General features: G+C 44.1%; 2 protein-coding genes across 4 annotated transcripts in view; one reads left to right on the top strand and one right to left on the bottom strand.

The window, feature by feature from the left end:
• Positions 1 to 603, top strand: part of pde1a (phosphodiesterase 1A, calmodulin-dependent) — a 44,832-nt gene extending 44,229 nt beyond the window's left edge. For all 3 annotated transcript variants that reach the window (XM_031586369.2, XM_012833947.3, XM_042710319.1), the window contains 2 exons: positions 1 to 6; positions 370 to 603. The exon at positions 1 to 6 is cut by the window's left edge and continues 267 nt beyond it. In XM_031586369.2, the coding sequence (XP_031442229.1) occupies positions 1 to 6; positions 370 to 416 (53 nt within the window). In that variant the 3' untranslated portion in view covers positions 417 to 603. The remainder of the gene's footprint in view (positions 7 to 369) is intronic.
• Positions 604 to 1,887: 1,284 nt separating this feature from the next.
• Positions 1,888 to 20,089, bottom strand: ppp1r1c (protein phosphatase 1, regulatory (inhibitor) subunit 1C). The gene is made up of 7 exons (XM_031586364.2): positions 16,038 to 20,089; positions 14,780 to 14,840; positions 11,269 to 11,300; positions 10,542 to 10,608; positions 7,252 to 7,479; positions 5,045 to 5,263; positions 1,888 to 3,462 (listed from the first exon to the last, which is right to left on the bottom strand). The coding sequence occupies exons 1-7, from the start codon at positions 16,116 to 16,118 to the stop codon at positions 3,368 to 3,370; spliced, it is 783 nt and encodes a 260-aa protein (XP_031442224.1). The 5' UTR covers positions 16,119 to 20,089; the 3' UTR covers positions 1,888 to 3,367.
• Positions 20,090 to 20,101: the final 12 nt, after the last annotated feature.

Raw genomic sequence — 20,101 nt, 5'->3', positions numbered from 1 at the left:
GGAACGGTAAAAAGGTTTTGCACCAGACCTCTGATCAGTAATCAGCTTAGGTGTTTCTACAGGCTGTGTGTGTGTGTGTGTGTGTGTGTGTGAGAGAGAGAGAACGAGAGTGTGTGTGTATTTTTGTGTCTTTCTGAGTGTACTGTCAGGAGATGGTGAGTTCACCCAAAGCTGATGTACTGTATTTTCCCCACACCGCGCTTTTACCGCAGACAGGCACAACCAATGACAGTGGTGTAACCTACCCCCCCCCCCCCCCCCCCCCCAGCTGGAGGGTCATCCATCCTCCCAGTGACCGACCGGAGCTTTGCATTTGGAGGACAGTTGTTGTTTGTGTGCAGTGTTGTCATGGTTACTGTGTTCTTTCAGGAGAAGGACACCGGCAGGTCCTTGAGGAGGATGCTCCGAGTCCCTGATGGCCAGATGCCCTCCGCTTCCCTGGCATCAGCCTAACTTCAGTTTGGATTTTCATTTGGTTATTGTTATTAATATTATTATTATTTTATGATTATATAATTATTATATTTTTTGTATATGTTTTTATGATTTCATGCTCAGTCAATTGTATTGTTATTTATTAAAGATTGCTCTGCTCTCCCTTTGCACTGTGGTCAGACTTGTTTATTTGCTGCATACATTTCGCTGTGAGTGTTGCCATGCTCCTGTCCACTGACTGACTAAAGTGACTAACAGCACAGGGATGGTACATTGTTAGTGTTATGTGTCAGTAGTTAGCGTGTGTGCTCCCTGGGTGACCACCATTAGACCTCAGTGTCCTGCTTTAGCAGATGAGTGTCAGGAACCCTCTTGACTCTCCACTCTCTCCTGCAGGCTCCACTCCACATGCTCTCTGGCAGGAACATTATCTGACTGACTGCAGAGTGGCAGGTTTTAGCCACAGTAGGGATCATAGCCATGGCCACCTCTCACCCTGGCACACACACACACACACACACACACACACAAAAACACATTCACCTACCCACCAACATCCACACACACTTACACACGTTCACCCCACCACAACTATACCCACTCCAGCGACTCATCACAGGAGTGCCTGTCTGCAGAGCCTGCGCATGCATCCGCAGCAGCGTCTGTGTCGGCATCTGTGTCGCCTGAGAGCAACTCCTTACTTACAACCACCCCACACCCCAACACACACAAACACATCTACCAACACACACAAACATAAATACATACACACGTATTGTACACACAAACACATCTACCCACACACACAAACATAAGTACATACACACGTTTTGTACACACAAACACATCTACCCACACACACAAACATAAGTACATACACACGTATTGTACACACAAACAGATCTACCCACACACACCAACATAAGTACATACACACATATTGTACACACAAACACATCTACCCACACACACAAACATAAGTACATACACACGTATTGTACACACAAACACATCTACCCACACACACCAACATAAGTACATACACACATATTGTACACACAAACACATCTACCCCCCCCCCCCCCCCCCCCCCCCCCACACACACACACACACACACCATAAACCCCCCTCATCTCGACTAAGTTCACACAGAGAGAAAGCTGCAGTTCCTGCTGCTTCAGTGCATTCCCTTCAGCAGCGGGGTCCCAAGTGAGCATTTCCAGTCTGCTCTGGAGATAAAAAAAACGGCCTCTTTCACTGCAGTGCACTGAGGAGGCACATTCACACAAAACTCTGCTACCCTCAGCTGCAGTCACCGTGCCTCTCCCCCAGATGACCCCGACGCTGCTCCTGCGGCGCCATGACAACACGTCAGTATTCTGGTTCACACCTCACACTTTTACAGTAATGTCAACAGAGACTGTATTCAAAGAAGGTGTTCAAAAATACAACTTTGAAGCAAACAAAGCAGGTATGTTTATTTTTGGTAAAGTAAGAGCCATGCATCTAAAAATAATTGAAACACATTTCATAAATGAAAGCTGCCAGTTCCTCAGGCAAGTATCAGGGATTTCATTACATTTCTACTTGTGTCCAAACAGCAGGCTATTGCTTTTGAATATCAAGTTGGTATCACTCATGTGGAAATACATTGTTTAAAAAGACGTATTGTTTCATTAAGGGTCGTTAGACCAACACAACCAAGTTCCATCGGGTAGTCTACGGAGAAACAGTTCCAGTTCCTTCAGACATTTGCAGTTGCTGAGTACTGACCAAAAAATGCTTTGAATGGACAGATACAGTCTGCACATTTGCACAATGTGATCAGTATATCTGTTTAGCAACAAAAATTGGTACAAGTACTTGTTATAACATAACATAACCTAAATGTCTCATGCACAGAAATAGAGACATAGTATTTTTTTAAATGCATTCCTTACAATTGAATAACACTGACACAGAAGATGTCTTTTTAAAAACAGAATATCTTAAATACATCTTTTTATGCTGTTAACTATCTTATCAATTTGTCACCATGAAGATAACATGAGCTATATTGACCTGGTTATTTAATCAGGTTAAGGCACTATTCTGCTTTCAGTGTGTGGGTATTTGTATTGGATCCGTTTTAAAGCAAGCTGTAGGATTTGAGTTATCTGACAATCCAAGGTTCTCCAATACTGGTGGACAAGCACAAAAGCTTGTGATTCCATTTGGATTATATACAAAGAAGGATTCTGGCATTGGCATTTTATGAACAATAGATTTTCTATTCTCAGTATGAAAGAAAGATGTCTTTTCCACAGAGTCGGGGTTTTACTAAAGAGACTTTACAGGAATCTCATGATAAACAGTATAAATTGCAATTCAGAGTCCCACTCCATTCACAATGTCTCACAAATGCATCGCATTGACAGCCTCAATATGAAACAGCAGAATCTACAAAAATAGTACAAGTAACATTTGTCAGGAATGCACACGTCTTTGCCAGTATACTGGTACTAGCTCAATGAAGCTTTACTCTCTGTGGTAAGAACACATGAACCAGTACACAGCCTGACACCCCTCTGCATGCTGCACCAGTATTGCTGTGACATTGCCATACAGGCTCCTCTATTGCAATAATCAACACGTGAAACAAGAAGAACCTTAACTGAAACCTCCACTTTAAAAAGGAACGGTAAGAATGCCAAAACAAATCTTGAAGTACTTGAAATGAAAACACAGAAACTGCTGATGATTTCAATGCCAGTAACCCAACATTGTTACTTGTTGACAATCAGTATCACCTCTACGCAAGGACTAATTAAAGGATGTAATAATACAACAAAATAAAAGTGAGAAATAATAGAAAAATGAAAGGTCACTTTTGAAAAAATACCCCCAAAGCTCTTTTAAACCTTCATGCACCTCAGGCCTTTTCAGGACGTGCTCACTTTGCGGCGCCTTCTTCCTGGTCGCTGAGGGCCTCCTCCTCCTCAAGGAAGGGCGACTCGGCCTGTGTCTGTGTCTTCATCTGCTTCACTCCTGAAAGTTTAACACAGGAGGACATCATGAGAGGTCGTGAGAGAGAGAGAGAGAGAGAGAGACAGGGAGATATCATAAGACAAGCGGGGTAGGACACAAAAGGACAGCATCAGACAGGTTTAGGAACAGACAGAAAGAACTGGAGTAGGACATGACGGGGCACTATAAATAAGACAGGTGAAGGACAGCACAGGGAGAGAGGGAGGGGTGTATTTGTTTGGCTGTTGAGTTCAAATAACAACAATCCTTCTCCAGAATCGCTGACGCCCCCTGTAAATCGGGCATCACTTCATCTGCAGTTTTTGCCGAGGGATTTTGTCTATCCACTGTTAAAAGAATTTGCTTGTAAAGGCCACATAACGATATGTTTGCGATGTAGCCTATGCATCGGTGTTTAAAATGTAGGTATGGTATGGCGTTATATTTGTGCCTCATTCCTGAATACACAGTGAGCAACTTTGAACGCAGAAAAAAAAAAAAAATTTGGCTACATCAGCGTATCAGGTTACTGTTTCCCCATGAAATTAGGCTAGATGGTTTCCCCCGATTTGGACACCTTACCTTTCCAATGAACAACAAAAAACCAGCACAGGATCGTTAATCTAGATGGATGCTATTTAATATACACCTGACAGATCATGTGCAAATTATAAAAGGTAGGGTTACATGATAAGAACTATTTTGCCCATCTGTGGGTAAGATTCTCTTACTTTTTGTTGCTCCCTATTCTGCGATTGGTTAATAGATACAACTACATTTCCCATGATGCATTTGAGACTAAATGTGTAACTCTTTGCAAAATTGAATGAGCATGTCTAGGTCAAGCGGAGCGCACACAGAGAAGAGATTCCAAGCGAGTAAAATAGACGTTATTCGAGATAGTGTATATCTGATGTGGAGCGCAAATAGATATTAGTGCGCTCAAACCAGAAAAAAATCTCTACAAAATATAATTTTGTTCATGCACTCAGGAATGGTCAGGAACAAGATAACACCATGTATATGTAGGGTGTGACCAAATGTGGTGTGTGACAGGGAGAGTACAGTATGTCACAGAAGGGAGTCTTTCACATGTGCAAAGGAACAGACCATCTGGTGTGCAGACACACTGGCACACAAGAACACCATCTCGTTTATCTCACTGCTCTGCTCGTGGTTACAGTGAAATAAGGGAACAATTTGAAAACAGTCAACCTATTCACTCTGATGAGGTTCTGGTTTTGATAAGTTTCACTAAGACACGGTCTTTGCACTATAAGAGTCTAACAGATATTCTTAAACACAAATCATACACAATAATTAATTTGTATCGTGTCAAGATAATTCAGATATCTTTGTGTCTTACAAACCCAACTTGACCCACTGACTGATCCCACACAGTATAATCTGGACACTGGCCAAAGCCAGTTGCTTTCACACAACAACACCTCCAAAAGTTTCGTTTATGGATGTTAGAACAAAAAGTGCTGTAGACTAGCTTTGTGAACCAAGATGCATGAGCTGGACCAGGTGAGCATGTTACCAAGATGCAACAGCCGGACAGGTGAGCATGTTACCAAGATGCATCAGCTGGGCATGTTACCTGGGGTGAAGGGGGGCTGGTGCTGGTAGGGCGTGTCTTTACGCCGGGGAGGAGCTCCCACCGCTGACAGCTCCTCAGACTCGGACAGCGTGTCGAGGTGGGACAGGCCCTGGCGTGACAGCGAGACAGGGATCGAGTGGGGGTGGGGTGGATGTGGGTGTGGGGTGTCCCTGTCCTCCTCCCCGCATGCTCCATGAGCGTCGGTCTGATGCTCTATCCCTACAGAGAGAACACAACAAACACACACACATGCTATGAATCCATCCTGAGGGGCACGGTCGGGGTCACCTTTCACAGTGAGGTAGCTCATCTTACTTACTGCTTAGGGTCACACATCACCATACTCAGGACTGATTATCAAGAGTCATGTTTGGAGAGCAGTAAAATGGCATTAGTGTGACATTAATGAGAACAAGAGCAAGCTTGCTCGGCTAACAGAGCACTTTAACTGTACTAATATTGAGATACACACAGACAGAATCAGCATGTCAATGCCAAACTTCAACCTCAGATTAAAGACCTGCCCCACTAATGTTCTTCAAATGACAACTGCACGATACATATCTCTCTTATACAATGTGTGTAATCATGTAGATATAGTACATGTGCAGCATAACCTTATTCTTGATAAATATATTTATTGACTTAACTGAATATGTCATAAACATGAATGGATGATCAGAAAACAAACAAAATGCAGATCTTGCCATCAGATCAAACATATGTACAGACAGTCAGCAGTTAATAGCTTCAAGCTTTTAAAATACAGTTATCTCTTTATTTCTTTTCCAATATGTTTTAGGAGAGACTGCACTCATTCCATAACTGAATGCAAAACAAAACTACACAACAAAGAAAAAGAGTAATACAGCATGTGGCAGAAAATATGCTGTATATATTTTTGGCCTGACAGAGAGAGTATGCAGAGTTAAAAGTGCCTGAATGATGAAAACCTCTAACAGACAGCTATAAATAAATGAAAACTCATTTGTGAGTCTAATTTAAACAGTAGAAAATATTCAACAAGCTAATAGAGGTTGAATGGACAGCCAGGGAATGGTTTGAGGATTATGGATTGCATACTCTATGGAGATTCCAATGTACTGTGATCAATGTGTGGACTATTATGTTACTGTATGGAATCAGTAAAACGCTTCGGAAAAAGCCTTGGAAAGTAAAGGTCCAGAATTGATGTACAACAGAGTGAAGACGCTAGTGGGAGGTTATCGAGAAATTGTCGAGGGGCTTGACAAGTTTTTCTGCTGACACTCTGAAGCCTCTGGTGACTCTCCTGCATGGAAATATACGTAAAAGAAAAAAAAAAACGATAATAACAAAAACCACAAACAAAAACAACAACAACAACAACAACAACAACAACAAAGAGAGAGACAAACAAAGCGGATTAGCCAAATCCGGTCACAACACACCTTGAGTGTTCAATATACAACCCAGAGATCAGCTGAGCCTGCGGCGGCCCAGTTCTGGCCCAGTTCTGGCCCCAGTCAGGGTCGGATCTGGTTCAGGCTCAGTGGACTCATGCTGTTGTATACAGTGATAGCTGAGGACAGTCACTCTACATGCATACTGATGTCCTGTGTCCTTCAACACGAGGAGGGACATCCAGACAGTGAAGACCTAGACCACAGCGGATTCGTGTCAAGTGAAGGCCAGATCTGCACTCCAGGCTGACTAAGATCCAGATACATGGGAATCAAATCTGTGGGTCTTTAGGAGAGGTGAAACGTTCACCATCAGGAAGTAGTGATTCATCCTGGTATTCCGCTTTTAGCATCTGGACAACCTACAGTGACTCAGCAGAGTTCCTCGACCAGGAGGTCATCCCAGAGAAGGAAGTCTGCAGACTCAGGGTCTATATGGAGCAAATGCTCTGTGGTATTTTTACATTCCATCCCTGACTTTCACCTCTCTAACATGCATAGGGATCGGGATTTCTTTGGATGATGTCCGATTTGGAGATGAACAATGTAAAGATGAAAAGAGTGATGCAGTGTCCACTGTTACCCCATGAACATAAAACATCTTTATGAATGTTTATAAATGTGCTATAAACCACAATTTGGTCTTATTACTAATATAAGCAAACTGTGGATACATGTCACTGTGAGGCCATCTAGATAGTTGCCCTCAGTCATGCAGGTAAGAGCGATGGAGGTCCACTGTGGCGCCCGGGGGCCTGGACTTACCCCCAGCAGCAGTGCTGCTGCCTGGACTGCCCTGTGTGCCGAGGGGCTGGCTGACGCGCGCGTCATTGCCATTGGGCTCGGGGCAGTTGTGGTTGACCCACAGTGGGGACGCGGCATTGCCGTAGCGTTGCGCCGTGATTGGACTGGGCGTGTCGGGGCTGTCAGCGAGCCCCGCCTCCTGCTGCTGCTCCTGCCTCTGAAAGTGCTGCTCCACCACCAGCTGCAGCTCTACACCCGGCACAGGAGGAGGAGAGACAGCACAACACCACATACACACACATACACACACACACACACATGCACACACACACACACACACACACACACACATACATACACACTCACACACACAGCCACACAAATCCACACACACAGGGGTTGTCAGCCCACAGCTACCCATTTTTTAAGATTCCCAACAGTCCTCACTGGAAGTCTTTCCAGCTGCTGAAGTGGTCCTAGTGGTGCTGTGCCTCAAAGGCAGGAATACTCCTAATTACCAATAATTCAAAACAGCCCATTATGGTTACACTACGCAAGTTTCCATCTGTGGCATAAATTACTGTGTGTAACTAAATTAGCCACAGCTTCTTCCTATGGGCATTCGTACCCTCATTTGTTACACAAGAGATACTATAACATGAGTACTGCTGAGATACACGTAGAACAATGTGGCAAGGTTACTGCTTATGAAAGTCAGCCCGTAGAATCCCAGAATCTTCTAGAAACAACTGCATAATGCTGATAAAGCTAAATTCATTTACTGTGGGTATCACATGAAACCATTGAAGGTCAGGATTACATATGAGCCCTTGCGAGAGACTAATGTAAGCTGTATGACTCATAGAATGGAAAAATGATATGTGAAAGGCAAACTACGCAAAGGAAACAACACAAAAAAGCGTGACGTAAAAATTCATGTTGTAAACCAAAGAATTCACTAAATTCACTAAATTCATGTACTTTCTCAGTCTCCTATAGCATAGCTGTTAATCATAACAGCTTCAAGTTCCTGCTGCCTGTATCTTTATCTCTTGTAAATAAACCAACAATGGTGACCTTTTACAGCTCCCACAGTCCCTGTTGGTTACCCACACACTAATCCACACAGCAACACACCAACCACGTCACTGCCCGGAGTGGCTTCTCCCATTATTACAAGGGTTACGATCTATGACCATGTTACACAAGGAAGATACAATCACATACTGTGAAACTTCAACACAGAAAACAGGGGGGGCTTACGTCAAACATCTAAACGGTCATGCCCTTGCCCTGTCTTATTCATAGCATAGTCACATTCATTCACTCTAAAGTCGCACAACAAGCATAGATGATAATGTTATATTTACAGTTCAGGGCACTCAAATCCATGACTTTAGGGCTGATAGCAGAATATTCCTGATAGCTGAACCATGGAAAATGAGCCTGCCAGCCCTGAAGGAGAGCTATGCTATCCATGTGTTCTACTCACTGAGCTCATTCACCAGTGTCTGAATAACACCAAAGTCTTGGGCTTGACTTCTCACAGAGTATTCTGTTTACTAATAGACCTAAAAGTCTAGTAAACCTCAACTCTAAATTACTGTGGATATGAGTATCTGGTACAAATTAATGTAAATGATGTAAGATCTGCTTCTTGAAAGAAAGCAAAATGACAGTGAAACAGTGACTGCGCAACTTGTTTTTCTACGTAACCTTTCATTCGGGTGATTGTCACAGCCTCAGTAAACTCTCCTGGCTGACCTGTAACTCCTGTGTTTCCCTGGTCTGTAAGGTGAGCAGTGAAGTCAACAGCAGGCAGTGGAGCAGACAGACATCCATACTCACCCCCGCCCCCCACCCCTTCCCCACCCACATCCCCACCCCCCTTTGGTGGAATGAGATGAGTGCCGTTCTACTTAATGAGATTTGAAAGGATGCTGAGTGTTCACTCATTACATAGAGCACTGGTCCGACGGCCGGCTGTCCATTTGAAAGCTGGGGTGGGGTGGTGTGGGGTGGGGAGGCACTAGAAGGATCCGTGGATCAATAGCAGAAGCTAATGTGGATTTAGCACGTCCATTACAGGAAATGCCTTGGCCATGAGTCAGCGAATCAGACATTTGGTGCCGTTTCATATTGTCTTAAAATTCCCTGTGACAGCAGCCACGCGTGCCCTCGTCGGACTCAACGGCCGAGCCAAGATTCTGCTCCAGTGACAGAGTTTTGCCCTTTTCTGAACAACGACCACATCAACAGGTGTTTCATAGAAGAGTTGTTGTTCATTCACTGACTTGAGAGTCCATGATGCAATGGGCTTGGTGCTTTTATAATGGAGAGGCAGATTAACAATATTGAATGTGAGCACGAGTGTGGGACAGGTTTCCCTTGAATTCTCAATCGACGTTGACGTTGACCTCTGCGCTCATCCCTGTGATTATCTAGATGTGCAGTGCAGTTTCAATCAGGGTAAACAATACAGTCTCCATGATGCCATAAAAAAAACATGGTCTATTCTACTTCCAGGAGAATTAGTGTGATCAATCTTCCAGTCCATAATATTCTGCATCGGTTTTTCTCTGAACGATAGTTGAGGCATAACAGTGCTGGTTCCTTATTTGGCATGCTAACATACTGAGACGTTCTCTGTCCCCCTTTATAAAAGGCAGTGCACCACCAGTGTACCACTCTCCACAGACCCACTCGTTAAGGCGCAGAAAAACTTAATAAAGAAATGAGGCCAAACAAAATGTCAGAAATGCGGGATGGTGGAGCAGGAAGAGACAAACTCAAGGGAAAAACAAGCCTGATAAAATGCAGGAGGCCAACAGCCAATAAGTGCAGTGATTGGCTCAACATAACATACATGAGTGTAGGGACAAGGCAGCCTAGCACAGAGGGTGTAGTTTATATGTCAGGCCTTTTTGTTTTTGTGTGTATGCGCATAGATATACATAATCATGACAGTATATGTACTGTATGTTTGGGCCTGTGTGAATATTTATGTATGAGCATGCGTGTGTGTGGGTAAGTGCACATAAGAGGTGCATGTAAATCTTCCCTTTTTTCATGTGTAGGGGTGGGTGTATACATATGCATATGTGTATGTAGGTGTGAGTGTGCATGCATACAATGACGAATGTGCTTGTTTGTGAGAATGTATGTGCCTGAGTGTGTATGTTTATATATATACTGTATGTGTGTGTGTGAGTGTGTGTTTGCGCATGCAAGTATGTATGTATACATGCGTGTGTGTGTGTGTGTGTGTGTGTGTGTGTGTGTGTGTGTGTGTGTGTGTGTGTGTGAAGCACCTCTCATGGTAGGCGGCGTGTAAACACTCTGCTTCCTCTGTGCAGGGGAGAGCTGTGTGCTGGGAGCCTGGTGGCGGCGAGGGGAATGGAAAAGAACAGCATGAGAGCACAGATCTGATTTCAACAACCCCCAACCCCACCCCCACCCCCCACTCTATTTCAGGAGCTACGTCCCTCTCAGGTAATCAATGACAACCGCATCAGAGAGAGCGTCCTCCATACCACACCACAGACCCGGCCTGCTGCTCAGGCTAACCTGGGCTAATGTGGTCATGCATGTCTGTGGGGCAGTTAGTGAGGAGTGGGGAAATGCAATACGAGTCCAAAGTTGGTACACGGGAGAGAGTAGAGAGGACTGCAGTAATGAGGCTGGTGAGGATGCTATACAATAATTCTCTTAGAAGCAGCTCATGTACAGATATCTGTTGTCTATTTTCAGGGAATTTCTCTGGCTTTATAATATACATGGTAAATACAAAGGCAGTTGTATGGTACTTACACCTACAGGACTAACACACATAGCACATGCAACATACTAAATATATAAATATACTTATACTATACTTATACTATATAAATATACTTAAATATTTGATTCTGTATTGTAAGTATGTATATAATGTAATGTTAACATTTTAAATGCCCTGTTTTGTAATGCGCCATAGATAAACTCGTAAGATACATGAAGAAACATGAAGCATATATAGATTGTGCGAGATAAACATACCTCTCCCTGGCCGCTGGGTGTCTGTTTGTCATCTTTAAAAACAAACAAACAAACAAAAAACATTCATGACTCATCCTGTCCATTTCCTCACAGTGTTCCCATTGATAGATAACAAAATAGGCCTGTCCAGCCAGACATAATGGTCCAGTTTAACAGACACAGAAGCAACATGATCATAACTTGTTTAGTCACGGTTGTATAGAGAATAATTTATGATCTAAAAAAAACAACCATATCTTTCATTTAATAACACACAGCCAGCAAGGCCACACAAAAAAAACACACACACACACACACACACACACACACACACAAAACAAACAGATCCCCTGAAAGCTGTAACTAAATAGAAGAGGATATCAATGCAAAGGTCTTCAAGAGCATTTAACGTGTAATTAGTCGAAACCATGAACCATGACTTTGTGGATGTGAAAAAGAAAGGCATTATGCTCAGGGAAAGCTCTGTCCGTGAGATCGTAATTTTCCCGAGATATAGACCCATTCCATCGATCATTCCCTCAGCCTTAACGACCTTTAGTGAGGTAGGATCGACCTGGTTCACGCATGAAATGACAACAGAAATGCCTTTGACAAAAATGACTATCAATGGTTCGTTCCTTTAGCTGAACATGCTCTTTACGTTTGCCTTACACTATAACTTATAGTATTTGACTTCATGTTTGTAAGTGCAGAGGTTATACAACTGCAGAGGGTTTGAGGTTACGTAACCATGATTTGTTGACACATACATTACGTGGAACGGTGTAATGTGATTTTCCGGGCCGAGACTAAACCGTCCCAAAATTACGCCTGTTTTGACTAAATGGAAAACTTATCATCCACTGATGGAAATAATCATCATTAAATCTCTAAGGGAGGAAAATGGACACTAGCAAGTTCTTTGGCCACCAGTTACACAACAAAATCCCTTATAAAAGTAGGGAAACGCGGGTAGAAATATGAATGAAAGTGATCCATCTGTGATTAATACGTCCATAAGCATAGGAAAAGCGGGAAATGATCACGCTTACTCTCAGCTTCCAGTGTGCCCTGGAAAGAAACACTCTGAACGGTCCCAGGTTTCGCATGAAGCACCTGAACAGCTCCCACTTAGCCCTTATAGACGCTCCAGCCGCTACGGGAAGCTCAGGGAAAGAGCCTGTTTATGGCCTGATTAAAACGAGCGCGGCGACACGGCTAGCTGAGAAAAAAGAACACATCAACCTGTTGTAAACTTGACTCACCAGAGAGGGTTGTTTTATTACTTATTACTTCGTCAAGGCACCAATTTGTACACATGAGGATGTTATTACTGAGTGGTATTGTAAAAGAGCAGCAGCTACCAGTGCCCATAGGTTTGGAACGGCTTCAGTGCACAGTATATCAATCAGCAGCGCCAGGGTAATGCATCCAAGCTGCTGGGCTTCAAACATATCCTGAGAACTGTAAAGATATGTCCCAGAGTCTGTGAAACACGTCACAGAGCGGCCATGTGACGCAAACGTTTAGGAATCTAGAAAAATGGCTCTTTTAACGAGAGAAAAACTGTTTTTTTTGATCGAGTGAGAAATACCAACTGGACAAAGGGCTGCTTGTTGTTTGACTGCTGTCCTGTACAGCGTTCCCACGTACACCCCCTACTACTCGCATCCAAAAAGAGGAAAATAAGCCCCAGTCCACCACTCGAAGCACACAGCCACACCAGCCCAATAGCCCCCGTATGTTTGAGAACCAAAGCAGTGCATATAATCAGGGCTTAAAGTGGAGGAAAGTAAACCTTTTTTAGGCTGATGCCTTCCAAACATTTGTCTATGGAGGATGCCAGCTAACATACAGCGGGCACAGCTTGGAAAACTAGGACCCAGGAAAAGAGTTTTGGAAACAAATAGGGTTTGGAGAGCCAATCATCCATAGAGCTCTTCTGCAGTGGAGTGAAATAATCACTTGCTTTGGCACACTAGAGGGGTCCCATTGGCAGCAATTACTTAAAGATGGGGTATGATAGTGCTTTGGCTGAGGGGGAGGACGATATAAACACATATGTCAGGGGGGATAGGGAGTTAGCTGAGGAGAGATCTGGACCAGCGTGTCTTATGGAACGTAGGCCTACGTAATGAAGCCATTTTCAAATCTGTGGTGTTGCACTAGTTGGTGGGTGATGGGGTTGGCTTCTGTTTGGACATTTTAATAGCAGCCCTAAAGATTTGTGGGCAGCTTGTCAAAGACATAGAATACAAGATGGCTGCCAGTGCCAGATCAGTGAAAAGATCATGGGTAAGCACTGCCCACATCGATTCACAGCTTAGCAGTTAGGCTACTAATGGAATATTGCCACTCTCTTCTCTCTTCCTTGATGGACATGGTTGTTGTGCAGTCCCACCAATAACCAGGGAAAGTTACCTCAAAGGCTGAACACGATTTGAATCCATCGCTGTATACATTGTTCATCTTGAGCTGCTAGACCACCAGCTCCACTTTCTACAATGGTGGGACCATTATGGAAGTTGACCCCTTACATTTTTCATCGAATGTAATTAAGTAGGGATGTTTTGGCTGGAGGTTTACTGTCCTGTTTGAAGTAGTCTCACACCAGCTCAAGGCCATTTTGCGAGCCTAATGATGACTGTGTATGTACAGTATGTACTGAACTCTCAAAAACAAGCAGATTATGGCCTGTGTCTTCAGCATGTAACAGATGTTAGGTTCAAGGGAACTGATGAGTACTGACAGTTCCGCTACTAATGGCTGATGATACGGGGTGTGAAGGGCAATAACACAGAGTTGTTTCTGTTCTACGTGGCTCTGCGCGTGGACGCGACAGACCGTGAAGAGAGGGTGGTGGCGTTCTTGCGATGACTACGTTGTTGGAGTTGCCGCCACCCCACTGGCTCCATATGCTGACGCCACATGGAAGGATGTTTGTGCTGATACCAGCCGGCGACACCAACATCACACACACAAACACACACACACACAAACACACACACACAGACACACACACACACACACACACACACACACACACACACACACACACACACACACACACACACACACACTCAACTTAACAACCCCCCCCTTCAGGTGGCTCATAGCATGAGACAAAACATTCCCCTGCATCATCACTTACACCACTGATTAGCAAACATTAAGGTCATGTTTGGAAATGTGTTTTAGTGCCTGTGATTGTAAAAAAAAAATATTGATTTAAGCAGTGTATGAGTGGTACGTGTTATTCTTAATTTACCTACACTGGCAGAGCTCATTTGTATGGTAATTACGTTGATGGGAAACAAATTCATATTCAAATTCTGTCAAACTAATCACAGCCTAAATTATGAATCGCAAATGATTCCAAACAGAGCTCATTATATCAAGAGAACAATAAACGGAACAATGTGATGTAAATGTCTGCCATAACTGTCTCTGAACTACTACTTCTTCGCAGCTAATTTCTCTCAGCTTTCCCCTTCTAAGCTTATTCGTGCACAGAATACCAGATCAGTCTTACCTGCTGCGTTTGGATCATTGTAAATAACCAGAGTGGCGGGTGTGGGTCTTCTCTTTCGGATCTAGAAGGACAGAGGTTTTTTACACATTACATTTGATCAGAAGTTGCCCTTCATTAAGTCACAGCCCTGTTCCTGTCAAACATCGTAGAGTAACACAAACTCAAGCCTTAGCATAATGGCACTATTCCAAACTGAACACTGGAATCTAATAAATGAGGACACTAGCCAACAGTGGGTTCTAGACTGCTTCGTTCTCGGAATTTCTTTTGGACACTGCGTGCACATGTGTGTCAAATTATGATGCACAGAGACTGGACGTCAATTCAATCAATGACTGAGAAGACATGGGGGGGGGGATGGGCGGCGAACATTTACAATGCTCTGTTGGCGACACATGTCCAATAAGACATGATCTCATATTAAGAAGGCCCAATTCATTCTCATCCAAGGACATCACAATCAATGCAAAAGCACTCGAAGAACAGGCAAAAAACACTAAACCTTTCACCTACAATCTCTTCCATTTGGTTACATCATGGTTTTCACGCCTGTTCAGTGATATAGTTGATGAGGCACAAAGGAAAAGGCCTGATAAAGCCTGTTCTAATGGCGGTCTTAGTCAGCACAGCCAGGCTTGAAACTGATTGGACACTGACCTAACATCATCATACATTTTTTTTTTCTAGCACTTTGTTGTTGCCCCACCGTCAGCAAAAGTTCACCCCAGATAAAAGAGTGTAGCACATCGTTTCTGGCAGAGGAGCTGCTTGTGTGAAGCCTTTCTTATTATACAGATGACAGCCCCCCAATGATGCACAGTGCGCACACTGGCGCTATGGTTTTTGCTATGAGCATTTGCTTTTCTAAAATAGAAATTTCCCAAATGAAAAGAGGTATAAAGGACAATCAGTGAAGGCACCTGAGATTGTCCTGAGTTTTTTCTTCTTTGTATAGCACTTGAAACACAGAAGAAAGGAATCACCCTCTCCACAAAAACACCTCACACAGCAGAGCTGTGCCATAGACGACCATTAGCTCTAGTCCCTATAATGTGCCCATATTGCAAAATAGATTTACCAGAAACCTGAACAAAGCAGAGAGCCCTTTGAGTGGGTCTCTAGAGGACCCCAATCCCTCATCCCCACCACATACACACACACACACACACACACACACACACTCCATTACCCTGAGAGGAATAGGAGCTTTCCCAGTCCCAAGCACTCTCTCTCTCTCTCTCTCTCTCTTTCTACTCACATGTTCGGATGCCTGCGGGTCCAGCTGGCTCTGGAACAGTGGCACAGAGAACTGGATCTTCTTGGGACTGTTGGGCTCCATGCTTTCCTCACAGGACACACCGAGTGAGACAGAGACCCGAGAGAGGAGGGAGGGAGTGGGGAGAGTGAGCGTGAGAGAGAGAGAGAGAGAGAGAGAGAACGAGAGAGCAAGAGAGAGAGAAGACCTACTACTGGTGAGCAGCTGTGTGGCCAAGCTTACAGCTTACAGCAGCAGCAGCCTCCTCTCTGGCCCCCACCTCTTATGAGTACTCTGACTGCTCTCACTGGACTGCCCGCCTCCCTCCTGCTCCACTCAGAGGGAGAGAAAGAGAGAGAGAGAGGGAGAGAGAGAGAGAGATAACGTGGGAGGTGTGTATATATACGTACAGGAAAGTGAAAGGAAGGAGAGATAATATGAGATCAGAACAGAATAACAACAAAGACAAACAACAAAAGAAGAAAACTAAAGATAAAGTGAGAGGTAAGAGCGAAAGAGGAGAGGAAGAGATGAGAAGAGAAGGGAGATAAAAGACAAGTCAAGTCCCGGCCCAGAAAGAAACAAAACAACCGATGCAGATTTCTTTCCCCGGATTTCTTCCACGAAATCTCGAAATCACACAAAAGCAGTGTGGGGGGCTGCTCTGCCAATCTCAGTCTCCAGCACCCCTGCTCTCGCTCTCAGACTACCAGCAGCGCTGTCCTCCTCTCTGCACTGGACTCCCTCTCTACTCCAATCGGCTGCCTCCCACGATGGGCTGGGCTGGGCTGGGCTGTTATCTGTGAGATACAGCGCTGCCTCCTCCCTCTCTCCCCAGTATCATTAGCAACACTCACAGAAGTGCAATATAAACCCCCACCGGGACCTGCTGATGCATCCTCCATTATTGATGATCCAAGTTCAGGAAGCTTTTTTTCCCCTCCCCCCCTCCCTTTTCCCTTCCCTTTCTTTTTCCCAGGCCAAAGTAAACCTGAAGACAAAAAGTCCGTGTTTTATAATGCAGGACGTCCTCAATCAACCATGGCACGTCTTTTTTGGATTTTTTAATTATTCAAAATGACTTCTGTGGAGAGTTATGCATCAATGTCATAACAGGCTTTTATTTTTAGGTTGACCTGGCTAATATCGTTAGTGCGGCAGGTTTTGTTCATTATAATTCATTATAATTAAACATTTACAAATATTAGCCATTTGTTCAGCTAACCTCAATGAGAGAACTTGAGGAAAGACTATAAATGGCCCCAGACCACTCTTTGAAAAGGTATTTCTTTGCTCTCCGGTTGACAATCTGAATGAAAAACACAATGAGGCCAGGAGGGAAGCTTCAAACAGATACAATAGGGGGAACAATTCTGAACTCTGAACATTAACTATTACAAAAATAACATCACCCACACAACCTCTCTAGCACAACACTGTAGCCTAGTATTTGATAGAGCGCAACTAGACGCTCGACATCCCTCCATAGACTCATTAACTTTCCTATGTGCTGGTAAGCTTTTTTCTGGTCAGTTCCATTGCATATCACAAGTGCTTCAAAACACACTGGGGTGGGACAAAATGTTTTTCATGACCAGTCAACAAGTCCACCTCTGTAGCCGTTGGCGCGGGGCCCTACTGCCCCAGCTCTTGTTTGTGCCAGTGCACCAATGGTGCCCCATTGAGGTGACATGAGGTCATCCCCCCACACTTCAACCTGAGGAAATGCCAGGGAGTTAGAGTAAAGCCTTCTGGGGGTCGAAGGGGTTGGAGTGGAGCCAGAAGACCGCGGCATGGCTTGATGTTGGGAGCTAGGCTGCGTTGGAAGGGGCCCCTTTGGGTGTCATGAATTGAAATGTAGGGTAACCTCAATCGACACAGTTTAGTTGTTTAACTAACAGCTCACATTTAGATTCAGGAGGAAATATCTGTTGAGAATTAGGTCATCGGTTTTCCATTGGGTTGCCAGGTTTGGGGTGCCGCACGCACGGCGCCACACTCACTCCACACCAATCCAGGAAAAGCAAATTTTCCAAAACACACACGCAATCCCCTCACCGTGCAAAACACCACAACGCAACACAGGCCCCGTTGTTTCCTCCCAGAAGCGAGAAGGAGTGATTGGAGGGTGAACAACAGTAGGAGACTGAGAGTGCAGACATGCGGGGTGCACACGAGTCCGCCAGTCTCAGCCGCTGAATGCACAGCAATCTTCTGGTGCCAGCAGTCAGCACACAGGACACAGCAGGTACACAAGCCAACTTCCACAAGCTGCAAATCCTCCTAGAAAGTAATAGGCCAAAAAAAAAAAAAAAAAAGAAACTCGGCACAGTTAATCTTTTGTGAGAGTTTCTATACATTTTTGGGGAAAAAGAAACCCTTTCAAATGATCAGAGATGAATTTGAGGCTTTGGATGCATTAAGTATGTATTATCATGACGTTACCTGACCGCTCAATGACACCTGTGTGTCAAATCACCAGGGCAGACCTCTTCAGCGGCAGCTCTTTCACGAGTTTATCCCTGTGGTGTGTCTGCCAACCCCATTCTGTGGCCCACTGCACAAAAGGGCTCCTTATAATATCAAATCCCTTAAGCACCCATTCAACCTGCAGTGCCACCGACAGATTCACAATGTGGCCCTGTCTGAGAGACAAGTTTCTATGGCAACACGGGCCCAGATTGCACAGCCAGTGATGGGAAAATGGGAATGACATTTATTCTTTTTTCTTCATAAACATGGGTGTGTGTTTATTTATTTTAGGGACCTTTTTTAGTGCTTACAGAAAAGGGCAACAGACAAAGAGGCGATACCACTCCATTTAAATGAAGCTGTTGGAACGGCCTTATCATTAAGAGCAGTGTGAATTGCTGTGGCATTGTGCATATTGTTCACAATGAACAGGAAGTGGCGCTGAGTTGAATGTTCAGCTGAGGAGATGAGATTTTCTGCATGGGACAAATTAAGGACCAGGGACAAATGAAGAGACAAAAAACAAAACAAAATGGTCTGAACCATTGTGAGCAACACAAGTTGTCATACAGAGGCAGATCCTTGCTAAGCTGTCTGCAATTATCATCGCTCCCTATTGTTTTATCTGCTCATTTGTAAAGCACTAGATGCATTAGATAGACACCACCACAACAGATTTACTGAAAATAAATAAATCTTTATTAATGATTTGCTTTAGACATCATCCCTCATGCATCCCAGAGGTGACAAATTAGCAAAGTAAAACATAGTGCTTCCATAGCACATAAACTGCAGTCATACGTACAGGTAATACAAATCAATTAGTATTACAAATCATTTTAGGACTTAAGACAAACAACAAGAACAACAACAGCAATAACAACAATAACAACAGCACAAACAACAGTGATGCAACAATCCCTGTGGTCTCTCTCCCTTGCTAAGGTGAGGAGATAACACTCTGTGTACATCCTCCTCGTAACACTTAGCTCTAGTTTCTCCATGTTACACCACATTAAAAATAAAGACCTAAAGTAGTGCTGTCTACAGAGGCAAAACTTATTTAGGAATGTGCTTTAGGCTATTTTAGTTCTTTGTCCTCGTTAGGAGAGCGTGATATATTACAGACATAAATATAGCCGACGAGCGGAGACAAATACGCATGGCTAAGTAGAACCTTCAGAAGTGGCACACCTAAAAACAGTAGTTGCTATTGGTCAATTCAAGTTGCGAGTGAAATGTATTGCACAGTTAGTTCCTCACAGAGGCTGCATTAAAATAGGAGGGGTGGGTCTGTTTGTGCAGTAGACACTGATCTGGAAAACCACATGCATAGTTTCACGTATGCATCCAGACAGACACACAGGCACATTCACACACAGACGCACACGTACAGTATATATCGACACTCGACAGCCGCTCTCTTCGAACTTGCTCACCTTTCGACAAACGGACATGCACGTGGACCAACAGCACATACTTAAGCACATCCCGCAAAGTATAAGGATTTACCATTGTACCATCAATACAGCCAGGTCACCACCCCCGTACCACTCCCCAATACACACCCCCCCCCCCCCCCCCCCCCCACCCCA

This window comes from Clupea harengus, chromosome 2 (assembly GCF_900700415.2).
Source record: "Clupea harengus chromosome 2, Ch_v2.0.2, whole genome shotgun sequence".
In the NCBI taxonomy this organism is placed as follows: domain Eukaryota; kingdom Metazoa; phylum Chordata; class Actinopteri; order Clupeiformes; family Clupeidae; genus Clupea; species Clupea harengus.
This window is presented reverse-complemented; position numbering and strand designations above follow the sequence as displayed.

What these genes read in the sequence shown, in the direction of transcription:
- ppp1r1c (XM_031586364.2), bottom strand. Translation starts at nt 16,118, where the DNA reads ATGGAGCCCAACAGTCCCAAGAAGATCCAGTTCTCTGTGCCACTGTTC. An exon ending in CACCCAGCGGCCAGGGAGAG is followed by an intron (nt 10,609 to 11,268) that starts GTATGTTTATCT and finishes CGCCGCCACCAG; the next exon opens with GCTCCCAGCACACAGCTCTC. An exon ending in CCAGCCCCCCTTCACCCCAG is followed by an intron (nt 3,463 to 5,044) that starts GTAACATGCCCA and finishes TTAAACTTTCAG; the next exon opens with GAGTGAAGCAGATGAAGACA.